At 40.9% G+C, this 9,863-nt stretch overlaps 1 protein-coding gene across 1 annotated transcript in view; it reads right to left on the bottom strand.

Annotated features, from left to right (window-relative positions):
- The window catches only part of TYR (tyrosinase), a 50,262-nt gene extending 41,642 nt beyond the window's left edge, over nt 1-8,620 (bottom strand). The window contains exon 1 of the mRNA XM_072355053.1: nt 7,802-8,620. Within this exon, the coding sequence (XP_072211154.1) occupies nt 7,802-8,620 (819 nt within the window). The remainder of the gene's footprint in view (nt 1-7,801) is intronic.
- Between the last annotated feature and the right edge of the window lie 1,243 nt (nt 8,621-9,863).

Raw genomic sequence — 9,863 nt, forward strand, 5'->3', positions numbered from 1 at the left:
GTGCAGCACTCATGCTAGATTTAAAATGAGGCAATTGTAAAGAGGTTTAATTTTTTAATTTCTTAATTTATTTATTCTTTAAAATGGCTGCACTAGGGCCGGATATAATCTAATCCTAATTAAGTGGCAAAGCTCAGGCATTTCATCACCAAAGAAGAAAAATCCAGGGAAATCCCCAAATCTACAGTAGAACAAACCATACTTTGGGTGCTTACCTTTATAGGCAGCACTCTAGCAGGTGCTGTATCTATAGCAGTCCAAATGGTTTCTAAGAGATTGTGTATATTTATATCTAATTCTTCATGGACTCATGAATGTTAGAGGAAATAGGAAGGTAAAACAGACATAGAAAAAAGAAAATTTGTAAACAGAGAAATTCTAAAAACCTTTGTGTGCATTCTGTATGCAAAGTGAAAGGTCATTAATTATCTTTGTGACCCTTCCAGCACAAACATTAACCGGAAGAACTATGAAACTCAAGGCTACAAATAGATGAGACAAATGTGAAGTGACAGCTATAAAATAAACCCAGGCCCTGCAAGGTATTTTCTCAGCCCTCAGAAAAAGTGGATGAGTTTTGTCTATTTGCTCAGATGCAGCCCAACTTACATCACATTCAACACCTCAAAATGTTGCTGGGGAGGAGTAGGAAACTCTGCTATTGGTTAGGATTGCAATATTCATAAAGTCTTTACGGCTTGACAGACTGTGATTCCCTGATCTCTCTGTCTCCAAGTTGTGCCCTCTCAGTGTTGCTGTATCCATGTCCACCACAAATTCTCAGATCCATCTTTCTGTAGGTAGTTTTTGTATGTCTGTTTGTTTGTTTGTTTGTTTCTAGTGAATTACAAATAAATAAAAAGAAAGAAAACACAGTTTTTATGAAATTCAGTAGCTATTAATTTCCATACCTTGAAGTATTTTGTATATTGTAGAATGTTCCAAATTGGAACTAACCCACAAGGATCATTGTGTCCTACTCTGGGTTCCACAAAGAACTCCCTAAATCCAAATCCAAACTCAATGTACGAGAGTATCCAAATACTCCTTGAACTCTGGCAGCTTGAGGCCATGCCCGCTGCCCTGAGCAGCCTGTTCCATGCCCACAACTATCTGGGGCAGACCTTTTCCCTTGCTCCCTCTTGATTTCCTGTCACCTCTCTGCTCCCTTTGAGGAGCTGTAGTCCCCATGAGGCCTCCCCTTAGCCTCTCCTGCTCTGGGCTGAACAAACCAAGGGTCCTTAGCCAATCCTTGAATGTCTTCCCCTCTAGACCCTTCACCATCTTTGCAGTCATTTTCTTACTACATAACAGAAAAATAAATGCTAGAGAAACTGAGAAAACACACTAGAGAAGAGCTGACTACTTCCCAGTGTCCAACCTCATGATCTGGTAGAGTTACTTTCAGATTACAATGACACTGAAAGGCAGAGGAAGCCCTACTGGCTGCACTTGCCATGGCTGGCTTAACAATTGTTGGCTTGTGGTGTTCGTGTTTTCTATTTGTTATTTTTTACCAGAGGTTTGAGGGTCTGGAACTCGAGGAATGGATAAGTGAGAATGCAGAGGAAGGTCCACGCAGGATGTTGTCAAGGGTGAGGAAGCTGACTCCATGCCTCAAGACTTTCTCCACCAAAAAGGAAAGCAGGGCAATAGTCATGGGTGACCCGATTTTGAGAGGAACAGAGGGCCCCATCTATTGGACAGACCCTAGCTCCTGGGAGGTTTGCTGCCTCCCCAGGGCCTGGGTAAGGGACATTGCTAGGAGATTCCCTAGTCTGGTTTGCACCTCTGATTATTATCCCTTAAGAGGGAAGCCTGGGGGCTATCAAAAGGGACCTCGGGGGGCTCGAGCAGTCAGTGGATGGAGAGAGGGTACAGATGGCATTTTTCTCTAACCTTTCAGTGGCTCTGAGGGATACTGATTGGACCAGGAAAACCCATTTGATAAATAAGCAGCTAAGAGGCTGATGCCACTGCAGGAATGGCACTCTCCATGGGACAGTTTGCTTGACACCTAGCTTGATGGCTACCAATGGGGTCAACCTGGGTCTCTGGGGAAAATAATTTTGCCCCAGGAGCTGTGTGGGCTCACTGACATGGCTTTAAACTAGATTTGATGGGGAGAGGGTATGTACTGCTGATAAAGATAGAAGAATTGGTCCATAGATGATAACTTTCTAGTTCAAGTACTGGACAGACTGACAAGAGGTGAAGCACTGCTGGACCTGTTGCTCAGCAATGTGGAAGAGATTTTTAAAGATATTAAAACTGGAGGTAGCCTGGGCTGCAGTGACCATGTCCTGGTCAAATCTGTGATCTCGAGGAACACAGGCCTGGCAAAGAATGGAATCAAGACCCTGAAATTCAGGAGAGTGAAATTCAGGCTGTATAAGGAGTTGTTGGATGAAATTGCCTGGAAGATTACACTGGGACAAAGAAGCTTACTATACCTGGCAGCACCCTAAGGATGCATTTCTGAGAGCCCAAGAGCTTTCCATCCTCCAGCATAAGAAATCAGGATGATGAAGCAGGAAACAACCTAGACATGTCTGAAAAATGGGAACACAAATATCTAAAATATCTAATGAGGTTTAACAATGAGGGCCTGGAGAATCAGCCCTACGAGGAGAGGCTAAGGAAGCTGGGGCTGTTTAGTCTGTGGAAAAGGAGGCTGAGGGGAGACCTTATCGCCCTCTTCCAGTACCTGAAAGGTTCTTACAATGAGAGTGGGCCAGGTCTCTTCTCACTAGTGACAAGTGACAGGACGAGGGGAAATGGCCTCAAGTTGCGCCAGGGCAAGTTCAGGTTGGATATTAGGAAGAACTTCTTTACAGAAAGGGTAGTTAGGTACTGGAATAGGCTCCCCAGGGAGGTGGTTGAATCGCCATCCCTGGATGTGTTTAAGAGCTGTTTGGATGTGGTACTCAGGGATATGATTTAGCAGAGGACTGTTAGAGTTAGGGTACTATGGTTAGGCTGCAGTTGGACTTGATGATCTTCAAGGTCTTTTCCAACCTGTGTAATTCTATGATTCTATGATTCTATGAACAAGGCCAAGTGTTGCATTTGGGGTGGGGCATCCCAGTACAGTCAGGGTGAGTACACTCATAGTGAGCAATTCTGTGGAGATGGACTTAGGGCTCCTGATGGACGAAGAGCTAGACATGAGCCAGCATGTTCTTACAGCCCAGAAGGCCAACTGCATCCTGGGTTGCATCAAAAGACCATCAGCTAGAGTATTGTGTCCAAGTCTTGGGTGTCCAGTACAGGAGGAATGTGGAGATGTTGGAGTGGGTCCAGAGGAGGACATGAGGATGAACAAAGGACTGGAGCACCTCTCCTATGAAGAAAGGTTGAGGGAGTTGGGCCTGTTTGTCTTGGAGAAGAGAAGGTTGTGTGAGACCTCATTGTGGCCTTCCAGTACTTAAAGGGAGCTTACAAACAAGAGGGGAATTGACTTTTTACACAGTCCCACAGTCCAAAAGTGATGGAACAAGAGGGAAGGTAGATTTAAATTAGATGTTAGGAAGAAATTTTTTACTCAGAGAATGGTGAGGCTCTGGAACACGCTGCCCCATCTTTGGAAGCATTCTAGGCTAGGCTGAATGATTCAGGGCAGAATGATCCAGTGGCTGACAGTTAGCATGTGGCAAGGGGGATGGAAGTGCTGATTTTTATGGTCCCCTCCAACCTAAGCCATTCTATGAATTCCATTCTTAAAGGTGGACAGAAAACAGTGATTCAAATTATTCCCTCCGATTCTTCAACTAGCAGCACAGCCCCATGATAAGCTGTGCTTAGAATTAAGTAACAGTGCCTGAATAACATAAATTATTTCCTATCAAGTCTTATTTCCAGGTAATGGATATAAAGTACTGCCATTATTAGTTCAAGAGACTTGTATCCACTTTGTATTTTCGGAATTTATTTCCCATTTGTAGTAACTTTCCATTTGTAGTTCTGCAGGGCTATACAGAAAGAAGTGCTGAGGGAAATTCTTAGTGCTTGCATCAAATAATTGGCTCCAGGCTTGCACCACCACAGCTGAGAGTAGGCAGCCCTCCATGCTATGCAATTGCTTCTCACAAATAACTCTTTTAGGAAAGTTCAAGAGATGGAAGGTGAAGTCAGTGGTGTAGCCTGGTTGCATAATTACAAACATAAAACAGCATTTATATCCTTCTGCTTTATTTTCCTCATTGCTTGTCCAGTACATGGGGGGAACCCCAGAACTCTGATATTAAATCCCAGCAGAAATATTCTGCTTTTAATTGCAGAAGGCTTTTAAAGTTTATTTAGGTATTTATTTATTTATATTTACATTTGTAGCTCCATTGACTTCAGTAATTTCTTCAAGTTATCTCTGGTGAAGGGGAGAACAGAATTTCACCCATTGCTCTTTATGCAAGGCATCATAATTATTTCTTTAGCAAATTCATTAACTTGAATAATTATAGAAATGAACAGTAAAACAAAAAACTCTCAGAACATCATGGAAAAGCTGCATTTCCCACCTTGCCTTCTGATAAATTGTATGGAATTATAAAACTTGATAAAGGTGCCATGCAGTCCTAAATAAATCTAAACGCAACATTTGGATCATCAAAAGCAAACAGCTAAAAGCATAGGAAAATCCTTTCTACCCACTCTGAACCATGAAAGAAGCAAACAAAATCACTAAAGATCCCTGATAGGCTTACTGGTAAAAACAGAGGCAGGTATCAAAAGTTTCACTTAGGTGGTAAACATGAAGAAAATGTGGACTGATAATTCACTCAGCTAAGTGGTAACAGCAGCATGCCAAATAAAAGTAAGGAGAAAGCAAGACTTTCAGCATGTATTCATGGGTGTCCATGTTGCCATGGCAACTTCTGAATGGAATAAACTATTTTCTCCTTTCTTTAGGGATTAAAAAAAAAAAAAAAAAAAAAGATGCTGTTCTGCAAATAGACACTTTGCCTTTTTAAAATAAACCCATAACTGTATCTTGAGCAGAATTTCCTCCTTTCCTCCTGTAGCAGACATTGTTTTGTTCTGCTTTCGAAAGAGACTTAATAACTTAATATTGTAAAAGGACACTACATTACAGACTTGTTATTCAAGAGATTTCTCTTGCCTTCTTTTTAATCTGTATGCTTATTAAAAGCCTAAATTCCTTCACATTTCTGTATCTTCCTCTTCTCCTTCTCTCTTTTTAAATCCTCTTCTTGTTTATCTACAGAGCATAGATAATCAACATATTCTGCAACAGATCTATGCTTTCTGGTTGAAGCTAAGGCTGTATTTATTCCCTTTCAATTTTCTGGACTAAGATTCTAATCTCTTATTTTTTGCTACTTAAAGCCACTGTATCAACTAAGTTATTCCACCATCAGCTAATGTTAAAACTTGGATTCACTGCCAGTAAAGAAAAATCAGTTAGTTTTTTATCTTCGCCCCAAGCTCACTGACTTAAAATGCCACTCTGTTCAATCTTGGTCATTTTTTCCTAGATAAGGCAGCTGATAGGGGACGTTAAAGTTGAATAACCCCCTTTGAATTTAAAACTGTGCTATTTTGGTAACTGGAATCTATTTTGGAAAGTATAACATTTTCAGGAGTGACTGAAAATATATTTGATAAACATTTACTTTCAGAAATGACTTGGAAAGCTTCATTGAAAAACTCAGGTGTTTTTACTCATAGACACTGACATGGAATGTGTTTTAAGTATAGAACAATATTCATTGCTGTGTCTATAAAAGATATGTGTTTTAAAAGCCACTGATTTCATAAAATGTGTTTGTTTCCAGAATATATCTATGACAGTAACTTTAAATGAGAAGTCATAAACTGACTACTGAGTTCTTAAACACATTCACTGTGACTGGTAAAGCGTCTGGGTACTTGCCACTAAGATGGAGAAGTTCTAAGAATTTTGATATGGTTAATAATATCTTTGAAAAAGAGAGCTAAATCTAACTATCCGATCCCTCCGGGGCTTTTAGAAAACATTGCTAGCAGCTTGCTGATTCCTTTATACAACCTACCTCCTACTGCTTTGGTTATCTCATCCGGTACATTACACTGAAAGCTCCACTTGACAAATATAGCCAGCTCAATTTTAGTTTCACTTATTCCATGTTAACACTTGTACCATTTCCTGTAACTCTTTATTTAGTTGGGCACAGAACAGGATCAGATCTACTTCATTTTGGTAATGCAATCCAATTTAGTTAGTTGAGTTCATCTTGATTCGCTATACTAGAAATCAGGGTAATCTTTACAAATGAGATCAAAATACATGTTTTTTGACTCTATTTATGTCTATGGCTAAAATATATGTGGCCAGGAATGTTCCTGGGCACTGAGACCAAATTACAGAATCACAGAGTATCTCAAATTGGAAGGGACCCACATGGATCCCTTAAGTCAATTTCCTTGCCCCAAACCCAAAATCAGATGAAACAGTATGAAATAATCTGTATCTGTGCTTAAAACAAAACACATCTTTGATTCTCGAACAGTGTAACTTCATACAAACAATGACCCACAGACAGTCCCTGAAAAATGTCTGTGTGGGGAGCAACTAAATATAAATATATGCATACGTCTAACAGCACATATATTTACATATATATGTATTTATACAATACATACAAAATTTATACCAGAGAATGTCCTAAAATAGGTCTGCGGTTGTAGATGAGAATGCTTGAGTTTAAAGGACTAGACATAGACTACATTATTTAGCAAGCAAAATTCAAGACTAAATACAGAAAACCATCCCAGTAACCCCAGTTAGGCATTGTTTTGTAAAGGCCAGAATGTCAGCAAGTTGCTGGCTTGTATCTCTTTCACTGTCCATTAAATCACTAACACTGCTCAATCTTCATTTGGGTTGTTGGTACAGAATTAAAAAGAACAGAGCTAGATTTACACCAACATAATCATAGACTTCAGTGCCAGAAGGGACTGTTGTTATTGTCATGATGGAGTATGTCTGTGGAAGCCAATAGACCTCTGCCACCGTATTTTAGGCACTGTGATAATAACAAGCAAGAGCCAAATAAACTCTAGAAACTCTCAGTGTTAGAACAGCACAGTATAGTTTGACCATATGAGACTGTATCACCTAGGTAAATATGTAATCTTGGTTTATACACCAACTCATAGTGGTTTTAAGTGGAAAAGATAGCTTTTGAACTTACTTATTTCCTCTGAGTAACAAAGTTCACTTCTTGTTTTGCTTTAGAACTACTGAGATGAACAGCACAGATGTTTCTTCCACGCTCTAAGGATTATTTACTTATTTATTTGCTTATTTATGTTGAAAGCAGACAAGACTAATTGGATAGTTTTAACTCTTGATGTAGAAAGTCAGTGAGAGAGGAGTAGGTCATCTTAGAACCTTTTACTTCATTCAGACACCAACAATTTTGCAGTGATTGTGTGCTAGCTATTTGCATACATAAAAATTTCTTTAACTCAACTGGCTGCTCCAGCACACAACAGCCTGTTCAGCCTGCTAAAGCTCATGCTTGGAAACAAAGGTCTGACTTTCCTTCCTGTAGAGTGACTTTTATTCATAATTAAACTATGTTCTACTGTCAAAGCAGAGACAGAGAGATGAATGAATACTCTAAATGAAGATCCACATAAAATCTGGAAAGCAGTTTGCTTTCACTCCAGATAGTGCACCTCACTTAAGTACTTAAAGTCAGGTTAGATAGTTTGGGCATGATCAGCTTTTCCCTTTCCCTGGTTCTTCCCTTTCCTCTTATCCTCCCCTTGCCTTCATCCCTTTGCCTGTCCTTACCTGCCATGAGGAGAAAAACGATGCTGGGCTCAGTAAATTAGGGTTGGTGGGGTGTTGGCCACCCATGTATTCATCAGTGCAGATTGCACAGTCCTTTGCATCTCGCCAGTCCCAGTAGGGGATGGTGAAGTTCTCATCGCCCGCTATCTTCTGTATCTCACGTTCCCACAGCAGCAGAAAAGCACGATGCCAAGGCAGAAAACCAGGGGCTTCATGGGCAAAATCGATGTCCCTCCACACATTGGAGCCACCTAAGAGTGTGTCTCGAGAGGCATAATAATGCATCCAGACAAAGAGATCATACACGTTGATATTTTTGAACATGGGGTTGGAGCCGTTGTTCATCTGAGCATATGTGCCAGTAGCAATGACATAGTCCTTGCTGGGGATGTTCTTTGCTAGGTTAAGGTAGGCAAGGAACTTGTTCTTCTCACTTATGGTGAGCTGGAAGATGTTTCTTCTTGTTCTCAGTCGTCTTTCAGTGCAGTTTTGTCCCGAGAAGCCAAACTTGCACTCCCCACAGTTGAACCCCATGAAATTGCCTCTGCATCTGCATGTCCGGTTGTAAAACACAGAAGGCCAGTCCTCTCTGTCATCCACTCCTGAGAAAGGGAACTGTGGTCCCAGAGGAGCCTGAGAGAGAAGGATGCGCTGGCAGGTTCCTCTGTTGGAACGCTCCCCACAAGGGGACCCATCTCCATCCCAGGGAGGACAGCACTCCTTCCTCAGCAAGCTCTGTGTGTTCGCACAGACTCTGGGGAACTGCCCAATGGATGGCTGAAGGATGACCAGCAGTAAGCCCATGGTAAACAGAAACATCCTAACAGAGCAGCAGGGGAGCACCAGCGTTACGCTTCAGTGCATGGAGAGTTCTCTCTGACTGCTCCAATGACCTGAGTGTGAAAGAAACTTCTCCACCCCACTGGGAATGCTTCACTGCTGACTTCTGCTACTGTGCACCCTCCAATGTCCTTCCCCATTCCTACCCTGGATGCATTTACGCACAGAATACACTTATGTGATTAATCTGATTATCACATGTTGTGGATGAAAGCCAACTGACTTCTTTTCCCACCCCCTACAGGTTTCAAAATGAAGGCATTTATAGCAAAATTTTAATCTTCTGCCTAGCACATGATTGCTTTCTTGTTGCAATTGGAGAAGTAAGATTAAAATCAGGACATGGGATCAGCAGTTGTCTATTCAGCATCATTGTTGGATAATATGCTTTTGTGTAAATTATTGTTTAAAAAAGATCCAGAAAATCTGATCAGTTAAAGTAAGGACAGTGAGCATAAAGATGAGAAAATGACTATTAGTGTGCACATGGGATGGGGACATGATAAATTATTTGTCTTTGTCTTTTCTGTATTTCGGCTTGAGCTGACATTACCAGACCAGCAACAAGTAACTACAAAGTGAAAAACTGTTAAGGAAATAATGTCTATGTGCTTTGCTCAGTATATTACTCCAGACATCTCACCTCTTTTTCTTCTTCTGTGAAAGTCTGATCTGCAATAGTGGACCTATATGAAAACCATTAGAAGTTATACCTACTTTGAAATGACCCTTGAAGCAGGGACAGCTGTTGGTTTACTTGTGGGCAAACTGCACTTAAATTATGCAGTTTTCTTTAGCTATCATTGTTACCACTAAAACTGCTGGAGTTTTGTTGTTGTTGTTGCAGTTGCTTTAATCTCTCTTTTTCTTTCTTTCTTTTTTTTTTTTTTTTTTCCTACAAGAATAATGACTACAGAGAATCTCAGGAAGGCAGAAACAACATCTAGGGAAATAAGTGAGAGCTCTGCTGGGAAACGATGCCTTTTGCTGGGATCAGCAGGTCATCACATGACCATGCTGAGGAGCACGAGGTGCTTTAATCCAGTTGGCTTCTACGCCTCAGATATTCAGGGAGATTATCTCTGAGTGCCGGTGCCTGTGATGGGGGCTCTTGGAGCAGAAAGAGCAAGGGGAAAGGAACTGTGTTTTCAGAAATAGTTCTAACCACAGGCTGATGCTTACTGTTGTTTGTCTGATTCTTCTGGTTTCCATGCTAGGCTTG

Source organism: Excalfactoria chinensis, chromosome 1 (assembly GCF_039878825.1).
Source record: "Excalfactoria chinensis isolate bCotChi1 chromosome 1, bCotChi1.hap2, whole genome shotgun sequence".
Lineage (NCBI taxonomy): Eukaryota > Metazoa > Chordata > Aves > Galliformes > Phasianidae > Excalfactoria > Excalfactoria chinensis.